At 44.2% G+C, this 21,461-nt stretch overlaps 1 protein-coding gene across 2 annotated transcripts; it reads left to right on the plus strand.

Moving 5' to 3' along the window:
* Nucleotides 1-205: 205 nt before the first annotated feature.
* XKR5 (XK related 5) lies at nucleotides 206-20,740 on the plus strand. 2 transcript variants are annotated; one of them, XM_075201221.1, is made up of 7 exons: nucleotides 206-318; nucleotides 2,542-2,725; nucleotides 8,505-8,692; nucleotides 11,308-11,517; nucleotides 11,856-12,025; nucleotides 15,833-15,944; nucleotides 17,112-20,740. In XM_075201221.1, exons 1-7 carry the CDS (start codon nucleotides 249-251, stop codon nucleotides 18,254-18,256), a joined length of 2,079 nt encoding a protein of 692 aa, XP_075057322.1. In that variant the 5' UTR covers nucleotides 206-248; the 3' UTR covers nucleotides 18,257-20,740. The 2 variants fall into 2 exon arrangements, with proteins under 2 accessions (XP_075057322.1, XP_075057323.1); XM_075201222.1 differs by lacking the exons at nucleotides 206-318; nucleotides 2,542-2,725 and adding an exon at nucleotides 4,095-4,161.
* The last annotated feature ends 721 nt before the right edge of the window (nucleotides 20,741-21,461 follow it).

Below are 21,461 nucleotides of genomic sequence, written 5' to 3' on the forward strand. Positions count from 1 at the left end.
TGTAGGAGGATAAATGAGATTATACAGCAGTGTGTTACAGGGAAGGGTTAACACTGGGCGTGGCCTATGGTAATCCAGCTCTGTGTGGCGAATGGGGCGTGTGTGGGGGCGTGGCCTATGGTACTCCAGCTCTGTGTGGCTGAATGGGGCGTGTGTGGGGGTGTGACCTGCGAGTTGGGGGGCGGGGCCAGCAGTAACTGGCGGGAACGCGGGAGATACGGATCCTGGAGTCACCGGGCGGCGGCGGGATGAGGGCTGCGGGCACCGGCTGGTTCACGGCCGTGTCTCTGCTGCTGTACCTGGCAGAGCGGGGGGCGGGTGAGTGACCCGATGTATGTACAGGAGGGGGCGGGTGAGTGACCCGATGTATGTACAGGAGGGGGCGGGTGAGTGACCCGATGTATGTACAGGAGGGGGCGGGTGAGTGACCCGATGTATGTACAGGAGGGGGGCGGGTGAGTGACCCGATGTATGTACAGGAGGGGGCGGGTGAGTGACCCGATGTATGTACAGGAGGGGGCGGGTGAGTGACCCGATGTATGTACAGGAGGAGGCGGGTGAGTGACCCGATGTATGTACAGGAGGGGGCGGTGCATCATGTACATTACTGGAGTTATTAGTTCTGCAGCACTAAGGGAAAGTTTCTGTATGTCTGCAAGGAGGGAGCACTGTATAGGGGACCCCTGTGGATGAGGTAGCAGGGGGGGACTGTATGGGGGACCCCTGTGGATGAGGGAGGGGGGGACTGTATGGGGGACCCCTGTGGATGAGGGAGGAGGGGGGGACTGTATGGGGACCCCTGTGGATGAGGGAGGGGGGACCCCTGTGGATGAGGGAGGAGGGGGGGACTGTATGGGGACCCCTGTGGATGAGGGAGGGGGGGACTGTATGGGGGGACGGACCCCTGTGGATGAGGGAGGAGGGGGGACTGTATGGGGGGACCCCTGTGTATGAGGGAGGGGGGACTGTATGGGGGGGAACCCTGTGGATGAGTGTGGGTGGACTGTATGGGGACCCCTGTGGATGAGGGAGGGAGGGGGGACTGTATGGGGGGGGACCCCTGTGGATGAGGGAGGGGGGACCCCTGTGGATGGGGGAGGAGGGGGGGGGACTGTATGGGGACCCCTGTGGATGAGGGAGGGGGGACTGTATGGGGGACCCCTGTGGATGGGGGGGACCCCTGTGGATGAGGGAGGGGGGACTGTATGGGGGACCCCTGTGGATGAGGGAGGGGGGACCCCTGTGGAGGAGGGGGGACTGTATGGGGGACCCCTAGGGATGGGGGGACTCCTGTGGATGGGGGGGGGACTGTATGGGGGGGACCCCTGTTTATGAGGGAGGGGGGACTGTATGGGGGGGACCCCTGTGGATGAGGGATGGGGGGGGACTGTATGGGGGGACCCCTGTGGATGAGGGAGGGAGGGGGACTGTATGGGGGACCCCTGTGGATGAGGGATTGGGGGACTCCTGTGGATGAGGAAGGGGGGGGACTGTATGGGGGACCCCTGTGGATGAGGGGGGGACTGTATGGGGGACCCCTGTGGATGAGGGGGGGACTGTATGGGGACCCCTGTGGATGAGGGAGGGGGGGACTGTATGGGGGGCACCCCTGTAGATGAGGGAGGGGGGGGACTGTATGGGGGACCCCTGTGGATGAGGGAGGGGGGACCCCTGTGTATGAGGGGGGGACTGTATGGGGGGACGGACCCCTGTGGATGAGGGAGGAGGGGGTACTGTATGGGGGACCCCTGTGGATTAGGGGGGGACTGTATGGGGGGACCCCTGTGGATGAGTGTGGGGGGACTGTATGGGGGGACCCCTGTGGATGAGGGAGGAGGGGGGACTGTATGGGGGACCCCTGTGGAGGAGGGGGTGGACTGTATGGGGGATCCCTGTGGATGAGGGATGGGGACTGTATGGGGAACCCCTGTGGATGAGGGAGGGGGGCTGTATCGGCGGACCCCTGTGGATGAGGGAGGGGGCTGTATCGGCCTCAGACTGACCATCTCCCCTCCTATAAACTCTTAAGTCTTCAAGATGAGTTTCATCTGCTCTTCATATATCCAGCCCCAAGATGACAATATTAATGTGCATAACTGTGTAACATGTTGGTGTTTTATAAATAGCTGCCAATATCTTCAGTTCTCGGGGGCACCTCGCTATGGAGCAGGTCCATTTAATCGTATCATGTGCAATACAGTCTAGATAGACTTTTATGTACTATAAATCCAAATACACCATGTTTAAGGAGCGTCCGTTATGCGTTTACAGATGTACAGTTGGTTGTGGTGAAAAATAGGGACATTTGCAGGGACAATTGTCTAAAACATGGAGTTAGAATCTATGAATTGTCACTTATGTAGGTGTATTAAATAGTCGAGACATGACTAGCTATTGTTAATATTAATTAAATGATTATATGGGGAATCTTAAGAAATTGTTCAAAAATATGTATATTTTATATATAATTTTTTTCTGTATATCTACTGCCCACCAGATGGCTGCAGCATATTCTTATTGCATGTTGTGTTTTGTTGGCAGAGTGTGCCGTGGTGACTCATTACTTCCTCACTGCGCAGTTTCAGTGGGCTGGATGGACCATTGGCCTGCTCTTTCCTGGATGCCTGATCCAGGCCCTCAGTTTTGTCTGGTACCGGACTGACGGGCACCCGCAATGCTTCACTCTGAGCCTGACTCACGTCCTGCAGCTCGGGATCCTGAAGCGGTAAGAACCTTAAAGTCCAGGAAAAATCTAACCAGATCAGAAACCGGCTTTATTATTAAATATATGTGAAATCTTGTTGTAAAGCTTATTCATTCTCTGTATTAATCTGATAGGAGGTGTTTAATTTTTACTGTTTGTGTGGTCCTCACTGTATTACCATAGAAGACCTGTCCACCAAGGGTACAAGTTGGCAGAGAAGTGTTGTTTATGCCCTGCGCTCTCTCCTGGGCAGACCTGCGCCTTCGGAAGAGCTATGGAGGAAGAAAGCCAGTGAGTGCTACCCTAGGATGCCAGCAACCTCCACCACTGGGTGTCTGCCCAGGATAGACAATGGTGTGCTGAGCAAAATTAAATGGGATAAATTTAGGGGACTCTAAAATGGAAAAGGATTTGGGAGTGCTTGGAGACAGTAGACTTAGCAATAGTGCTCAATGTCAAGCAGCAGCTGTAAAGCAGGGCCAGTAAAGTATTAGCATGCATAAAAAGGGACATAGATAAGACAGTGTCATTTTGGCACTATATAAAGACCTCACCTTGAATGCGGAGTACAGTTCTGGGCACCACTAAATAAAAACAACATTTTGAAACTAGAAAGGGTTCAGAGAAGGGCGACAAAATTGATAACGGGTATGGAGTCATTAAGTTACGAGGAAAGGTTAGCTAGTTTGGGCATGTTTACTGTACAAAAGAGGCGTCTAAGAGGGGATATGATTACTATGTACAAATACATTATGGGTCAATGCAGAGAACTTTTATGGGAACTTTTTACCCCAAGGACTATACACAGGACATGTTTAAGTATTTCCAAATCCCAGTGGAGATGGTCATCAGCCAATATATTCATGAGCATGCCACATGTTCACTTGGAAGTAATGATGTTTCTGAACAGAGGATGTAAATTTGTTTTAAATAGATAAAATATCTGGAAGGCTTAGGGGGTGTATTTATCAAATGTAGCAAGAAGGATTTTTTAATATATCGCTGCTTCTTGCAGTGATTACAAAAAAATTCTCATTAAAATCTCGTTAAGCGGTACACGGCTGCCCATCTATACTGGTAGGAGATCTTTTTCCATTTTGTAAATAGTTATTAAATAGATCATAGATACACACACAAAAAAACAAACCTATTTTAATGTGCTCCTTTCAACCACTGGATCTAATTTGTGAAGACACAATGAAGAAAAGTTTGGAAGATTATATAATGCCTTTTTATATTTCCTCGTAGCTGTAAATGTGACGTTCAGTTTAACTACTAAGGCAGACGTGCTCTAACTCTGTCCTCGAGCGACCAACAGTTCAGGATTTCTTTAATCAATATACTGGGTCAGTCATTATCCCACCTGTTTCTACAGACAGATATCCTGAAAACATGGCCTGCTGTTGGCTCTTGAGGACCTGGGCTTGAGCGGCTTCAATAGAAAGCTAAACCACCTGGTATGTATTAAATGCAGAGGGAATGTGACCTTGTAACTAGCTCGGTCATCGTGCTGGGCACACATCTGGATAGGGCATCTGTTACTCATACCCGAGGAGGAACCCTGCCCTCCAATCAGATCCTCCCAGGCCGGCAGGATTTACGCCGTTAACCCTTTAGCTGCACATCTGGCCATTGACCCAGATGTTGGGTCATTCTGTGTGTGACCCGCAGGTCTGTTATACGAGATGTTTACGTGAAATCCATTGTTAAGGAGTGTGATTCAGACACTGCAGGAAACGGGAATCGGTCTGGAAGGCCATCATCTCTTCTGCAAGATTTATTTCCCAATATTTTAATTGTGTTTCCAGCTGCTCTCTTGGAACGAGTTCTTGGCCACAGAAGGTTGAAAACAGAAGACTCTTGTATGAGTTTTATTCATCAGTCTCTGAATTGTTGGCTTTTCAACATATAATAAAGTGCTTTTTCGCAGCCTTGGTGATATAATGATCGGGATTGTTCTGCAGACTCTGAGAAACTGTTAGATGCAGTGTTGCAATAACGTCCAGGCATTGTGTAACTAATGGAACAACAGCGACTAGGAAATGTTTTGTCAGTATTGGAGGCATCGCAGTGCCCCGTACCTCATAGTAAGCCAAATGGTATCCAAAAACTGTCGGGCTCTCGTTCGGAGCCGGGCAGCACTGGCATACGGTGTCCACTCTTGGCTGGCTGTAACGTACTGGCTACTATTAGTATGATATTGGGCTATGATAGAAGATGCCAGTGGTTGCTGGGCACTATTGAATATTGGACATTGCTGGTACGTGCTGGGTACCGTTCCAAAATGATGTGTATTTCTTGTACATGTTGGACACTAAGGGTATAATGTGGTGGGTAAAATGACATTATGGACACATGACCGGGCACTGTTGTCATACTGTGGGCACATTTTTGTATTAGCCTTGTCGACTAAAATATGTTGGTATATGGGTACTGCAGGTCTGATGGGAACAGAGTGCTGGTAGTGTTACCTAGTGCCCAGTAAGTGTACACATACAGCATAGTCCAGTTACCTATGATGTGCTGTATTTGTCAGCGGTGCCACCGATGGCTGCATAGTCGTATAAGAAATAGATATGAGCGCTTTGTCAATACACCTACTGTTTAATCTAACCCTACTCATTAATGCACCAGGCCTTGTGTCACCTGTATGGGGCACATTGTACCGGTGTTGGCATACACTGTAAGGCAGAGTTAGTAAGGTAAACGTTTCGGTTGGTAATAATGTCTTGTGGTTACAATGGTGTCGGGACTGCAAAGGTTGGCATACTGGAGAACGATCGTGTGTGATTGGCTCTGTGTTGATCCTGCAGTAAAACTAATTGGGAGCAAGTATACCAAAACAGCCATCACATTCCCTCCATCCGAAAAAATAATAATAATGCATTTGAATCATCATCATTTATTTATATAGCGTCACTAGTTCCGCAGCGCTGTACAGAGAACTCGTTCACATCAGTCCCTGCCCCATTGGAGCTTACAGTCTAATTCACACTGGCACAGACAGACCGAGAGGGAGACAGACAGACGCACAGACTAGGGTCAATTTTGATAGCAGCCAGTTAACCTACCAGTATGTTTTTGGAGTGTGGGAGGAAACCGGAGCACCCGGAGGAAACCCACGCAAACACAGGGAGAACATACAAACTCCACACAGATAAGGCCATGGTTGGGAATTGAACTCATGGCCCCAGTGCTGTGAGGCAGAAGTGCTAACCACTAGGCCACTGTGCTGAATTGCACCATGGTTGGTCTAAATCTTATAAAGAAGTACTTTGTCTCTTGCTAAAAGACGTGTTGATTGGGAACCGTTTGGATTTGCCTTAAAAATTGAAATGAGCGAAGTCAAAAAATTCCACTGCTAATAATATTCATTGATGCTGAATAACTTCAAAGTGTCTCATGACACTCTGCCCTTTACGGGATGGTTGGCACTCTGTCCCGGCATGGCTCACCCACATGCTGCCTATCTTACAGAACTTGCTGCAGACGGACGGCGTGATCCTAGTGTTTGGTCCAAGCACAGATACTCTCCCAGTTAGGCCACATCCTTGGCTGGCTGATTGGGGAGCTTGGCTTGTTGGCGCACAGGCCGTGTGACCAGATCACGCAGGGCGTCTTGAGGCGTTGATATGTAGCGGCCGTTTGCCAAAAAAAAGATTTAAAGCAGAAACCACCAGGTACTCAGTGAGGTGGTTCTAGTGCTTTAGAACATACGGTTGGGATTAGATTTAAAATGAAACCCCCTAACATAGAGGATGACTGAGCATGTTTGTTCATCGCCTGCTGTTAATAAAACAGACGTGCTAGTTGTCTGTTGAAGGATAAAAAGTATGTCCACCAAATACACGACTTTAGATAAACTTTCACACTGCCGATCCTAGCTGAATCTGAGGGGAGACAGAGAAACAATCTTTTGATATACGGGACTTGCCGGTAATCTTGCAAACCATTTCTAAAGTGGATGAAGGACCCTGGACTAAACAGAATTCGTTATTCTGTGCATACGATCCGTTCTCTGGTTCTTTTCATGTCCATTTCAGGGGCGCTCGGGGGGGGGGGGGTTTTCCCCGCCGACCCAAAAAAAAAACCCCTGAGAGAGCAGCAGCTCCGTTTCGCCAGCGCTGTCCTATACAGCAGCCGCGGCGCTGTCTAAGAAGCGTCCGCGGCGGTGCTGTATACAATACAGCACCGCCGCGGATGCTTCTTTGACAGCGCCGCGGCTGCTGTATAGGACAGTGGCCACATAGTGCAGGGGGGGTTGCTGAGACTCAGAAACCCCCCCTGCGTGCGCCACTGCATTTATATAGGCTGTTAATGTTCGTGTAGGGATCAGTGATCCCTATTTCATACTCTGTTAATGCTCTGTGTATTTGAGTCGTTATACTGTCTGTTCTAACTTCTATCCCGCCCTCTGTTATTCAGACTGCAGAGATCTTGCCAGGATTACCTTCAGTACATTGCTCTTGTTAATAGGCATAAGTTGTGTGCAAAAAAAGCAGATATCAATATGTGTGATAATTGGTAATCATGATATAAAAAGTTCTTGTTTGCAAAATGGTTGTTGGGGTACAAGGAACGTACGAAGCACTAAGAATTATATAGAGACACATTATAAGCTGGTAGATGCGAGACGGACTGACCTGACCACTGTTGCACACACACACAGGCATTTCTAGAACATTATATCATAGTCTGATATTGGAGGATGGGAGACTGGAATGTTCTGAATAATGTACCTGTAGGAATGGAAGTGTTTATACTTATCTAAATGTTTTAGCCTTTTTTTACAGCAGTTTGCCATGTTAGGAGGGAGGTAGTTTTATCTGAGCAGGCAGAGTGTGACTGTCAGGTTTGTAGTCCTGCTCTTGCAGAAACGTCCTGTGTGAATTTGTGGGTTCAGGGGGAAGTGATGACACAGTTGTCGGATCCTTTGACCTCTATCAGATCTTATTAGAATATTATACTGGTGATGTGAGAGGGGGCTTCAACTGTCTGTAATGAAGAGGGGCGGTAAAATGGTATTAAGCTTGTAACCCAAGCTGTAGTGTAATGCTCAGGTAACTGATGTCTATGACCCTCTTGCTTCAAATGTGAAAATCTGAATTTTGGGAGTTGGTTGTCCTTTAAACTTCCTTTCTAATATAAGAGGAGATTTGAGTTTCTGCTACGGACTGTCCCTTCCCAGTCAGCACAATCTGATAGTAAATTATCATAAGACGGTCATTTGGCTCCAGTGCCAGATAGCTGGATCACATAACTGCGTAAACTGGCATTTACTATGAGAGCGTTCAGTGTAAGGTAATTTCATATTTACCATATGTCACAGTAATAATTTTTTAGTTACTTAAAGGAGCAGGAAAACCCCAGCTATATGGTAATATTAATGGTGTATGTGGTCGAAAGATCTCCCCAAATGTGAGCTGATCGTGTAACCATCCTACCCTGGTACACACCAAATTTTACCAATTAACCCCCCCCCCCCTGCTGAATTTCTATACATTTTCCAGTACATGTTAGATTCACTGCAGTATTAGAACATTTTGCTCAATTAGTGGATCTAGGCCCCCACCTCTGTAATCCCCGCAGACTGATAATTCACCCCCCCCCTGTTAACTAGGGAGGGGAGATTATTTGGATGGAAGTCCTAAATTAGACATTTTTTTCTAAAAGTAGATTTAGAACGACGCTGAAATTCAGTGATGGTAAATCTAGTACTGGCGGAATCTGTGTTAGTTGGATGTTCTATTAAGTTTCCTATTGATCTGTGTTTATTGTGTTATTTTATTGTTCCTGACAGACACGTGGACTCTCTGCGGCTCGCTCTTGGACGAGGCGGCGAGGGAGCGTGCAAGGGGCACGAGCTGGTGATGACACAGGGGGATCTGTTACTTCTCAGGCTTATGGAAACCCTTCTTCAGGCCCTCCCTCACCTGTTACTACAGACGTACATTTACCTGACCCTGGACTACGCGGACGTCTATGCAGGTTAGGTTTGTCTCAGCCGGCGTCTCTACAAGCTGCTGGAACATCAATGGCTGACGGATTTGAAATCAAATCTCTGCACTGAACGTGTTTATACCCAAACGTTACTGTTTGATGTTGGCTGGAGTGCCACACGATAGGCTGATATAGAGTACTGGTCGGTGAAAAGGCAAAGTGGGAATGGTAAATTTATATATGATTGTGACAGTGTAAATAACGTGGACTCACTAATGCAGACAAAATAAAGACATCTCAATATGGTATATGTATATAAATGTGGCAGTGTTAAAAACAATGTGGACTTACTGATACGGACAACAAAAAGAGATCTCAATATGGTATAAATATCCGTTGATGATGTAGAGTTGTAGTAGAATACTAAATAGTAATTCACAGTCACTCTTCATTTTCCCTGAAGAAGCCCATATTGGGGTGAAACGCGTAGGTTAACACTTTAACATTGTCTGCATACTTTTTCAATATACAGAACATTTTTTGCAATTCAGCAGTATTGCCGACGGTCCCAACGCGCATGCGCGGACCTCGTGTTTGCTTTCCGGCTGCTTGTGAGGATCACACAACACCTAGGAGCGGGATCGCTGCCTGGAAGGTGATCCCCCACACGGAGGAACATCAGTCTGCCTACACACTTCTTGGTTTATTGTTTTGAGCACTACTGTTGGCCATTTTTGCGGGGACCTTGAGACTACTACTCGGTCATCACGTTAGGAGTACACACTCTCCAGGAGTGGGATCGCTGAGTGAAAGAAGGACCTCTGAAAGGATTATCTGGACACATCTTCTGGGGAGGGAGGTAAGTGCACTACCCAACCTTCCCAGACTCGTGCTTTAACATTCATTGTTTTGGTATTTTTTGCATATAATATATTTTTTATTAGTGGTTGCCACTTTGGACTGTGAATTACTATTTAGTATTCTACTACAACTCTACATCATCAACGGATATTTATACCATATTGAGATCTCTTTTTGTTGTCCGTATCAGTAAGTCCACATTGTTTTTAACACTGCCACATTTATATACATATACCATATTGAGATGTCTTTATTTTGTCTGCATTAGTGAGTCCACGTTATTTACACTGTCACAATCATATATAAATTTACCATTCCCACTTTGCCTTTTCACCGACCAGACTTCCCCTTCCCCCCCCCCCCCCCCCCTCTCTTTCTTTCCATCCCTCTATCGCGCTGGGGAATCCATTGTTGTTGTATCCCATAGGGGTTTGAGACCACCCCTTCTGTTTGTTCCTCTGGCTGCCCATTTCATCCCACACGTGGATAGCGCGGATCCCCCACTATTTGTTTTCTGATATAGAGTACTACTTACTGACCTCGCAGTGCTGGCTGGTACTCTCATGCCTCCAACAGTCCGTCACTGCTCTCCTGTCGCTACCTGCTGGTCTGTGTCGTACATTCATGTGTGTTGTCCATACCCTGCTACATGACTTTATTCATGGAAATGAGGATCTCACAGGGGAGGGGCTTTGACAACATCACTGCTGGCATCACTAACGGGCAGCAGCGTAGAGGAGAGACAGCAGTGCTAGGACCACTCCAGGGATCTTCAGACCTTTCCGCTAAAATAATGTAACACTTGTCACTAATTTTAGCTTAATGTACTAAGCTCCACCCAAAACAAAAAACTTTTCTGATCTTTCCGATACAGCTGTTTTTAGATCTATGTATTCAGGATAGTAACTCCCTCGCTTGGACACATCATTTTAACACTTAATTTACTGGGTTATGCTTTCCTTTATTGGTTAATATGTGTAAATATAAAACCATTAATTGCTCAGTTTAAAAATAATAATAAAAAAAATAAAATAGTTTTTGCGTATTGGCCTGACTAGTTCCAGTGCAGTTTACTGTATAGCTGCACTGCCACCTATGGAAAAGATTTTGCTAACGTCCCCCTTCTCCGATCTAGTGGTCGGGGGTTGTAGCTTGCAGCCATCTTTACCGACAAATCCAATTTTGTGGACTGATTTTGAGTGGAGGCAGAGTGAGTGAGAGGACCAATCCCAAGCTTCTATCGCTTGGATTGAGTAGGTGGGTACGGGAACTATTATCTGAACGCTTGGGACTTAAGATTTTCTGAATAAACAACTTTTTATTCAATATGGAGCTCCATGTCTAATATAGACTAAACAGTAGCAATGATTTAATTGATTTGCTTTTCAGCGTGTTCTGCAGAACAGATCACATAGCTATTTCCCATCTTTGTTTTAAAGACTATGGGCCTGATTCATTAAGGATCTTAACTGTTACAATGCAAGGGGTGCAAATTAGTATTCTGTTTTGCACATAAGTTAAATTCTGACTTTTTTTTCATGTAGCACACAAATATCAACTTTAAATTTCAGTGTACAAATAAGCTACCAAGTATTTGTGTGTTACATGAAAAAACAGGTAGTATTTAACTTATGTGCAAAACAGAATACTAATTTGCACCCCTTGCATTGTAACATGGTCTTGTCCAGGAGACTTATGTAAGAAATTTCTTGCCTAAGTTCCTTTAATGAATCAGGCCCTATATTCCATTCTTCTCAACATTGTGTAACGTTCCGACATTACGACTCTTCCTTGTCTTCCAGCCTGCGGTGCGTTGCTATGTCTGCTGTCTGTATCCTGGGCGCTGGTCTCCTTCAGTCACTTCCTGTGTATCCTCAGACCCGGGCACCTGTGCCTACCCTGGGCATCCGTGCTGTGCCAGCTCCTGTGGAGGATGGGAATGGTCGGGACGCGGGCGATGGCCTTGGCGGCCTTTGCCAGAGTTTATCACTTCTGGGTGTTTGCGGTAGGAGGTGAGGATTGACGTTAAACCTTATTAATTCTGGGATTAGGACGTTCCCCAGGTTGTACAAAGTCTGTATGTGAGAAAACATTCAGTGATCTGGCCCTGTATATACGTTATATTATAAACTGGCTGCATTCCTGTCTCCGGAGCAGAAGAGGGCAGAGCCGTCTTGGGTAGTTCAAAATGTGATTATATGAAATACTCTGTGCTGCTGTGAACACCCCAAAGCTCGTGCTACAAGTTGCTCTATCCCAGCACACAAAAAAAGCATATCTCTTGGTCTCATTAAGGAGGTAAAATTGGGAAACTTGTCTGGATCCTAACAAACACCTCGTTCCTCTGCAGGTGCTCACTGGCTGGTGATGTCCTTCTGGCTGGTGGCTCAGCAGACCGATGTTATCTCCAGACCTTGCTACTGGAGGCTGTTTAATATCCTCCTCGGAGCAGTCTACGTCTTCTGCTTTATTAATGTCCGTGATGGGCCGTCGCGGTATCGTATTGCCATCTTCTATGTGGTAAGGACTCCATCTCTGTACGTCCCTCTGCTCCTGTGCTTACATTCTTTAACCCCACAAATACCTCCTTATACTCCAGACTACGCTTAGCGTGACTTATAGCACCCTCCGAATAATGTCTTCTCCGTAATGGACTGCTGGTTGTAAAGGAAACTCTACTCTGCTGCAGATTTCGGGGTTTCCAGCTATCTATTGATAACTTCTCCATGGTGCAGTTGACTGCACCAACCCAGTACTATTTTATGATTGGCTGTCTCTTCTAAATTCAACTTGGAAAGCCAATTATAAGACTATAAGCATAGGCAAACCGAGGGGGGGGGGGAGGCTCCTAGTGCCTGGAAACCCCTCGCTAAGCCTGCGGCACAGTATAATTGAGGTGGCTGATGTATATTATGGTGATAGGAAGAGTTGGAGAGCAGCCAAGCACTCCCAACAACCAATCAGATGTATGTAGTGGAATCCTGCCGCTATCCCTGTCATTAACGAAGTGAAGATAATTTAGACTAGGATCAGAAACCATCTCCTGTATCTTCTTGCACCCATTGTTTTCTCTGGTCTCCCCCAAATATAGAATGACCCAGTAAGGCGAGAAGCTGTAACATCAGGGGTTTTTTCTTTTGTTTTGTTTTTTTTTAAACACATTATGGGGGGGTTTAAATTCCCCGCACTGTTTTGACAAAGAACTTTAACGCAGATTTTTGCTCATGGCTCTGTGAGCTGCGAGGAAAAATCAGCTTTGAGATTACCGTAGTAACGGTAATAGTGTGTGATGAAAAACTGACCGCGCACAAAAGAATACTATAACCTAAAAGGATTCCACCAGGTACCCTCTATAACACATATATACCAAAAACTAGTATAGCAATACAGCGCTAATTCCTTACACAGAGATACATACACAGAAAAACTGCAAGTAAATGACGGCTCAAACCCCAATATAGTCTAATGCACCGTATTGATGTAACTAAATGCCATAAAGTCACTTAGTGTATATCGCATCAAATCTTCCAATTTTCATAGATACTGATGTCGAAACGGTGATTCTTTCAAAGGAAGGTCCAGGGGTATGTAGATATCCTCAAATCAAAAATAATTCATAATAGCGTAGTACTTTAATAAATAGTGCGCGGCCCAAGTGATTTCACCCCAAGATCAGTGCATCTTTCCGCTTCGGTAGAACAGTATTCCTATTTAACTCTGTGTTATTATGACTGATGGTTCTGGAACAGAAACCAAATCAGAATGTGCACTTGGACCAGTGGCTGCCACCTATATGCATAGTCCAATCCCATTACAAGTACCTCCAACAGTAGTTGTCTTAGATGTACTCGCACAGGGAAATCCTGAAATTATGGCCTATATAAAGTACTCACATGATGCAGAATCATTAGTAAATTGACAAATTAAGTAGATTATCAATGCGCTGAATAGAAAGAGGCGTCTCCCACATCCGAGAGATGCTGTGTAAAACAAGTGCTCAACAATTTGTTTTCTTATAGCTCCCAGAGGTGCTGTAATACTGGGTCCTGTAACTGATTTTAAATCCAATATATTGAGAAAAGGTGCTCAGGCAATTTAAGGGTTAAACGTCTACATTTTGGGTGGTACCAAAAATGTAAATAAAATTCACTCTGAACAGATCAATTATACCCACAGACACCATTAAACTGTACTACAGTTCAGTTTGCTCATCAGGAACCAGTGTGTTCTCTGTTAAATACAACTTGATAACCTGGTGTCTGTGCTGTAGACTGTAAGCTCCAGTGGGACAGGGACTAATGTGAATGATATTCTCTGTACAACGCTCCATAATATGGTGGCACTAGCCAAATAATACCCATGCAGCCAGTGACAGGGATACAGTACATTTTTACCCAAAATAGACATACACAATAAAATGCAACTTGTGCATAATAAAAAAAAAAAAGCACATGATACAATAACACAATATATATCTGGGTTACATTTGAGAACCAGCTCTTCTCTGACAGTGGATACTTTCTCCTATATTCATTTCTGATTACAGCCTGTTCTACTGATGTAATTTTGGGGAACACTCGTGTGCTCTGTCTTTGACCGGTGATGCAGGTCAGATGGTGTTTAGAACTGGACAGTCTCCGTCTTATTATAAAACCTCTGCTACGCATTTCCAACAAGTAATTGAGAGCAGACCTTATCGCTTCCTCTGATTTACTGTATTTTGTTGTGTGAATTACACAAAGTACAATTACACGATTACATTTACTGTAATAATTGATTGACACAGCTGAATCTGTCTCTCAATCGGTTTGTAAATCCGATAAGAAAGCAATGTGGCAGCATCATCCACTGATACAGATTTGCAGAGAAATATCCTTGCTGAATTAATTCTACGCTTATATTTTGTAGAACATTTTATTTACAAAGGAATATTTAAAACTAGGTTCTATTTTTCCCTTTCAAGGAAGCATTTGTAGAAGGTCCCGGGACACTGTTTGAATTGCAGTATAGTTACTTCTGTAAGACGTTATGTTATCTCTTAAATGAAGCGGATTGATGCAAAATAAGACTGTATAGAGACCTTGCTTTGTGACCTTTGTGACCTGAACCAGTGTAGAGAAGAATGCAGCCAGGGATGTTTCTGAAACAGTGACATCACTTTCTTCTGTACTGATTGGCTGATTTCAATTAGCCATTGTGATTTCACTGGTTCCTAGCGAATTGTTTGCGTTAAGTCCACTGTGATTTGCTTGAGTTTTTTTCCTGCTGGCCTTAAATACTGCTTTGTAAAATCAGGGAGAGCAGAAAATCTGCTTGTCTGACACCATTTAGGGAACACACATTAATCTTAATAGAAAAGCATCTTTAAACACAATTAACGAAATGCAGTAGCAAAAAAATGTGTGACAACATTCATTACTGGAATCCCTCTTAGTCCACCGATTCTACAGCAGGGAGGAAAGTGGATGTGGGATAGGAACTTTCTTCTGCCCTGGGTGTAAGAATCCTTGTCAAATATGTATTTGTAGTACCTGACGGGGTGTGTACCTAGAATTTTCAACTATATGAATATTTTTAGTGATCCGATTTCATATCCTTCCAGGTACAGTCCCCATATTAAATCTCAAGGACACTGATTAATTGAGGATGATAAATCGGACTATTGTACATGAGACTTTTCTAAATATTCAAATTGTTCTACCTCCTTTGTCCTAACATTGGTTAAATCTCCCTTTTTGTCCATATTTTATTATGCAAATAAATGTATATTATTTTATCTGGTTCTCAGGGGGGAAAGGGCTACAGATGCCGTAACAATGGTAGCTGAGAAATTGGTTCTATTAATTGCTGTTTAAAGGACAAGTGGTTTTATACTAACTTGCATTTTAGTTTCAGAGTCTGATCATCCATTAGGAAATCTAGGCTCCTGCGTAGGACCCAGTTGACATTGAGGGGGGGACAGATAACTTTTAACACTTTTTTTTATTTATTTTTTTAATTTATTTTAACAAATGGAGGGGAGGAAGGGCGCCCAAACCGGTATATTGCCTAGGGCCCTATGGGGTCTCTATCAACAGTCAGCTTATGTTACAGATGATGAAGTTGGTCGTGGGGACGATCTCGCTACTAATCCCATTGAAGTACACGGTTTTCAGCCCCTTACCATAGAGTTCAATAGCTTTGACTTGACATCAAGGTATGGGAAGCTTTATATACGTATATATGAATGTTATTGGCTACTTGTACTGTAATGATCCTTATTAAGAGCTCGTCCTGTCCGTATGGAATAAATTGTATCCGTGTCATTCCTTTCGTCCCTTTCCCTAGACCATGTTGCTAGAAAACTGCATTCTGCTGTTGTTGGCCACAGACTTCCTGCAGGGGGCGGTGTGGAGCAACGTTAAGCTGTCAGTGGCTGTGATGTCGGGGTTCTTTATTGGTGAGTGATTAGACAAGGCTAATAAACTTCAGTCGCAATTCTTTCTGCTTTGTTAAAAGCGTAACGGAGATGAAGACTTGTATCAATGAAACTCCCTGTGAAACCGGACCACGAACTTTATTACATTTTACTGGTAATTTTCCATGTTGTATAATCTAAATTACTTTATAGAACAATAAAACAGGCATGTTAGCTTAAAAGTAGGAATATCATTGTGAATGAATGGTTCTGGTTAAATAGTACATACATAAGCTTCATTTAAATCCTCGATTTGCAGTGAATGATGTCTGCGTTTCTCTTACATAATATACAGCTCTATGTGAAATACAACAGATCTTATTATTATATCAAAAACACTTTTTAGTGTGTTAGTTCTTCTGTTAATGTCTCTAATGTCCGTGACATTCTATGAAATCAGTGATGAGACGGATTCAGCAAGTATTCTTATAGGTAAGAAGAAATTACCTCTCCTCTTGAGTAATTTTATACATCATCATCATCATTTATTTATATAGCGCCACTAATTCCGCAGCGCTGTACAGAGAATTCACTCACATCAGTCCCTGCCCCATTGGGGCTTACAGTCTAAATTTCCTAACAAACACATGCACACACAGACAGACTAGTATGTTTTTGGAGTGTGGGAGGAAATCGGAGCACCAGGAGGAAACCCACACAAACACGGGGAGAACATACAAACTCCACAGATAAGGCCATGGTCGGAAATTGAACTCATGACCCCAGTGCTGTGAGGCAGAAGTGCTAACCACTTAGCCACCGTGCTGCCCAATAGGGATGTCCAGTTTTATTGATTAGTGCCTCATAGCTGGGACATGAGCGATTTTGATTCATCCGATTCCACTTACTTGCATCTGACAAATAAGTGGAATAAAAACCAAAAATAAGTAGGGTGAATTGTATTCTGTTGCTTCTGAAGTGTAAAAATGTCTACCATAGTTGCTGAGTGAAAGCTGTCATACTTCTGGTGAAGTCTCTCACATGCCTACTCAGGCTTGGATGAAACAAAGGGACCCCCATGTTAGCGTGAACCACCTCCCCACCCTAAATTAAGGGACTCTAATCCTGTATTTATCACCCTTAAATATACTCTTGTCTGTTGCTAGGTCCATTCGAGTAATATATATATATTTTTTTAATGCTTTACAGGCTGTGTCGCCATAATTATTTACTACACTCTGCTGCACCCCAAATCGACAGAAATCTCACAGAGCTTTAAGAAAGTGGGAGCGACCCGTCACAAGGGGGACGCGACGTCTTTCTCCTCCAGATGGTGGGATCGAAGTTCTAAGAAAGAGGTAGATGACTTGTTTGGAAGACGAGATCTCGGTCCGAAGACGGGAGGGCAGGAAAAAGTAGCCGAAAACGAAGACCTCACCTGGATGAAGATTGCCAAAAATCACCATCACTCATTGCTTTTGAAACTAGCCATGAAAACCGGAAACCTGTCGAAAATAAAGGCTGCCTTTGGCGCCGGTGAAGACCTCTCTTACCTTGGGTGTGCACTGACTGCCCAGCAAACTCCGATTAAGAACCATGTTGTATCAGAAGATCAAAACAAATCTGGGCACCCTAATGGTACCGCCTTAAAGTCTGAGCCGTGGTTCATGGGTAAAACGCCAGGGGGGGGTATTGACCAAGGTCACAAGTGTGGTCGGCAGGAATCCTCTACGTACGTGACTCTTGGAAACTCTATAGTGGGTGAGTGTGTAGAGCAGAAGGATGTGGATGATAAATTGGCTGCTGATGGTGGGACTAATTGCTCTGGAAAAGTATCTGAGGTGGATACAGCTGGTTCCCCGGGCAATGGGATGCTTGGCAGTCTCACATTGTACTTCAGTGCGCACACCGATGAGATGGTCCTACTGGAGAAGGATGCAGACTGCATGGTTGTGGCTCCTGAGATGGGCATAAAGACCTCACTCGACAGTCCCTTGAAGGAAACTGCAGACAACGAGCTTAACGAGGCCAAGGAGCTTCCCATCATGTGTGTCAGCCCTATTCTAAGCCTGGCTACGAACAGTAACTTCCAGAGGAGCGTTGCCGAAGACGTGGACAGTCTGTGTGAGGAATCGGATATGTCCACTGACGAAACCGAAATCCTGGAGACGGAGGACCTGTCGGGGCAAAGGCGTTACCACTTGCTAACTGCTGGGGTTCTCCCGCCCTCTGTGAAAGGAAGACTCATCCAGGAGGAGAAACCCTGTTTCACATCCACTCCCAAACCACAAGCCGCGACGGTCGACGTAGGACCACGGGAGGAGACGACGGCCAGGAGGAGGCTCGACCAGTAGACTGAGACGACCTAATCCGATGAATGTCTTCTAAAGTATGACGAGGTTCTGGTTCAGGGTCTACAACCCAACTTCCAACAGGATTGGTAAACGGCGTTGAGATTTACATTAAAATATGCTGTTGCTGATATTGACACCAGAATTACTGTAGAGACCTGTCCAGTAGTGTTGGAGAGTTGCTCTGGTTGTATCAATGGTACATGGTCTATTGCACAGAAATTGCTGTCTTGTACGATAATGATTGTTGTTGATAGTGCAAACCTATCATTGTGTGAACAGCCTGTCAGCATATAAAGGTACGTCCGGGACAGTCCTCTCACCTGCACTGCAGCAAGATGGATATCCAGATTGTAAAACGATCACAGAACATATAGCCCAGTGTCTGTGGGACCGTGTCTTTTTGCTTTGCATGATATTAAAAGCATGTGTAAATCAATGAGGTGCCATGCAAGTCAGGCGTTTGTAGGATGGCATCTCGTGGCGCTTCATTAGGGAACGCTACAACTTTATTAAAAAAAAAACAGCTAGAGCGCCATGATGTTCCTAAACCTATATTAAATACAGTATATACATATCTGCTATTGACTATGGTCCAGAATCCATTTTATGGGAGAGAATTTTATTCTGGAATGTGTGATTGTATTTGTCCATATTTCAAAACATTCTAAGGAGATCATTCCTATATAATTTATGTAGTAATAATCTTGTATTTAACTGTAATATGTACGTTTTATGTATTAATAGACAGTATTTTGTCAAGGGATAGCCAGTTCCTGCAGTTACACCCCATAGGTTGTGTGACATGACGTGTGTATTTATTGTACCTGAATTACTGCCCTGTCTGTCAGTGTTGTGCTTCCTCACATGTAACTTAACTGTAGACTACAATTTTTTTATTTTTTTTTTGCCAAGAGAGCAAAAACATTTATAGAAAGTGAAATGAATAGGTTCCTGTCTCCTACACACTGAGGCTGCCATTTTGTGTGCAGAATGGATGTTCAACCTATCGGCACGAGGAACTGAATTATGTCATTGGTTCCTGGATGTTCCCACAAAATGGCTGCCTTCAGATTGTATGTGTACGCCACGGTTATCCTATAAAAGTATGCCTGGCAGTGGAACGGTGTACATACAATACAAACCTTACTCCAGATTTAAGCTGTTTGGCTCTGATTACCCCAGAGATCAAATGTTAAATGGGTAACAAATCCTCATTTAAACCACTTTTCTATTAAACTAAAGGGAAACGTACCGACGGCCTCACAGTTGTGTTGGGCTCTGCCTCAATGTGGTATAGGTCTTGCTGAAGGTCTGCCTAAGTGGAGATGTGGCCCCTTCGGGTGTTTTTAGGGCCCCCACATTTTGCGGAGTGGATAGCTTGGTTTACGTCGCTTATTAAAAACTCTTGGACCCGCGATAATAACTCCTAGTTCTGTTAAAACATAACAGAAACTCGAATAATCTTTGTATTTAACTTAGTATTTATATTATACTGGAACAAAGGCAAACATTGAGAATCCATCATCTAATGTTTAGCTCATGAAGTATTAGACTTGTAATGTAGTTTTAATATATTTTACTGCCTATAAATCTTACTATGCAGTCTTTGTATACACTACTTTTTATATATAAAATATTTATTAACAATATTGTCTTTCTTTTTGGTCTTACATTTCCTGACGGCTCTCTGTTCCTGGGAATATTGTCTTCCCAACATTCCTATAAATGATTAATGGATATGATTAAGTTTAGGGACCAGAGAGCGCGTTGGCCGATCGACTTCTCTCAGCGCTGTTTCTCCCAGATAGAAGAATAACGTCCGGTGGGCCAGGATGATTCTGGCTTATTTTCAGCCCTTCAGCCTATAATGTTTGTTGCATTAACAATCGATTTTAGCAATACTTGTACAGGTTCATATACTTGATCATTCCGGAACACAGATTTGAGTCTGAGACTCTACTTTGGGACCTTAATGCTCTATTAATAATGAAATTGCACTTCTGTTGCATATATTTATATTTAAAAAAAAATTGAAAATGGTTTTGAGCAGAATAATCTAGAAGATATCATGAATTTGCTCCATGGAACCACTATGTTAGATGGTGACCAATGAGCTTAGAAGCCCAGGTTCAGGCGCGGTGTAATCTTTTGCGTTTGGCGTTTGTATCTGGACAGTTTTATAACCGAAGACGCAGCTTTTGTGTACTGTATAGATCAGTAGTACGCAGCAGCTAGCGCTCAAGGATTCCGTACGCCCGTCGCCATCCGGTGTCATTCACTGTTCCTCATTGGAGCTTAGGGGGAGGAGGGGATACTGTTTGTAACGTGCAATAAGTCATTTGTCATCTCACAAATATAATGTATAATGAGGCCAGTGCCAGCTCCTTGTTGCCCACTAATCCAGTTATTGTTATATAAAATAAAAATATTATGGAACTATTATAACTTTTGTATCTGTTTGTAATAAACGAGAAAGTGCCTTGATTGTTGTGTATCGTCTTTTTTCACACAAGAAGGAAATGATGAGAGAGGATCTCAGCCAGTATCAGTAACATTTTAATCAAAGGGAACTAATTTGCATTTTAAAAACAAGATTGCACGTATTTGTACGTCTGGACGTATTCGGGTACTAGAGGAATGTACCTCTGAGATGCCCAAATCTTGGATTGGCAGCATGGATGTGTGCGCTCTAGCTTGGCACCCCTTCCTGTACATTGCTTATGGCAGTGCTGCCTTTCCTACCCCTGTCCTGCCATAAATCCTTCGGACATGCACATGAACGGTACCATCTGTACCAGATTTTTGAGATATTTAGTTTTCGTTTTCTTACACGTGTCTACATCCATTCTTTGTATTGTACAGTGACATCATGCAGCGCCCTCCACTTAGGAAATTTTTACTGGACAGAAGCAAGCCAAACCCAAGCAAATATTAAAGATACAGAGGTAAATTTGTCAGTAATGTCCTCTAGGGAGATACTATAGAGACAAAATTTGGCAGCAGGAACAGTATTAAGAACACAGTCCCAGACGTCCAACCAGAAAATATGAACTACCGGGACAGAATTACTTTACGGGCAAGAGGAATTTCTTCTCTGACCTATACAGAATAAGCAGAATGAGGTGTGATAGACCCTATGGAGAACTTGTTGGTAACGGGGGTAGGACATGGCAGACGTAGACTTTTTAGCCTGTGGAGCCAGTCC

The sequence above is a fragment of the Mixophyes fleayi genome, chromosome 3 (genome assembly GCF_038048845.1).
Source record: "Mixophyes fleayi isolate aMixFle1 chromosome 3, aMixFle1.hap1, whole genome shotgun sequence".
NCBI lineage: Eukaryota > Metazoa > Chordata > Amphibia > Anura > Limnodynastidae > Mixophyes > Mixophyes fleayi.

Excerpts from the sequence above, each read along its gene's own strand:
- XKR5 (XM_075201221.1), top strand. The coding sequence starts at position 249 with ATGAGGGCTGCGGGCACCGGCTGGTTCACGGCCGTGTCTCTGCTGCTG. Across the intron at positions 319-2,541 it reads CCTGGCAGAGCGGGGGGCGG|AGTGTGCCGTGGTGACTCAT; the intron begins GTGAGTGACCCG and ends TTTTGTTGGCAG. Across the intron at positions 8,693-11,307 it reads CTACGCGGACGTCTATGCAG|CCTGCGGTGCGTTGCTATGT; the intron begins GTTAGGTTTGTC and ends CTTGTCTTCCAG.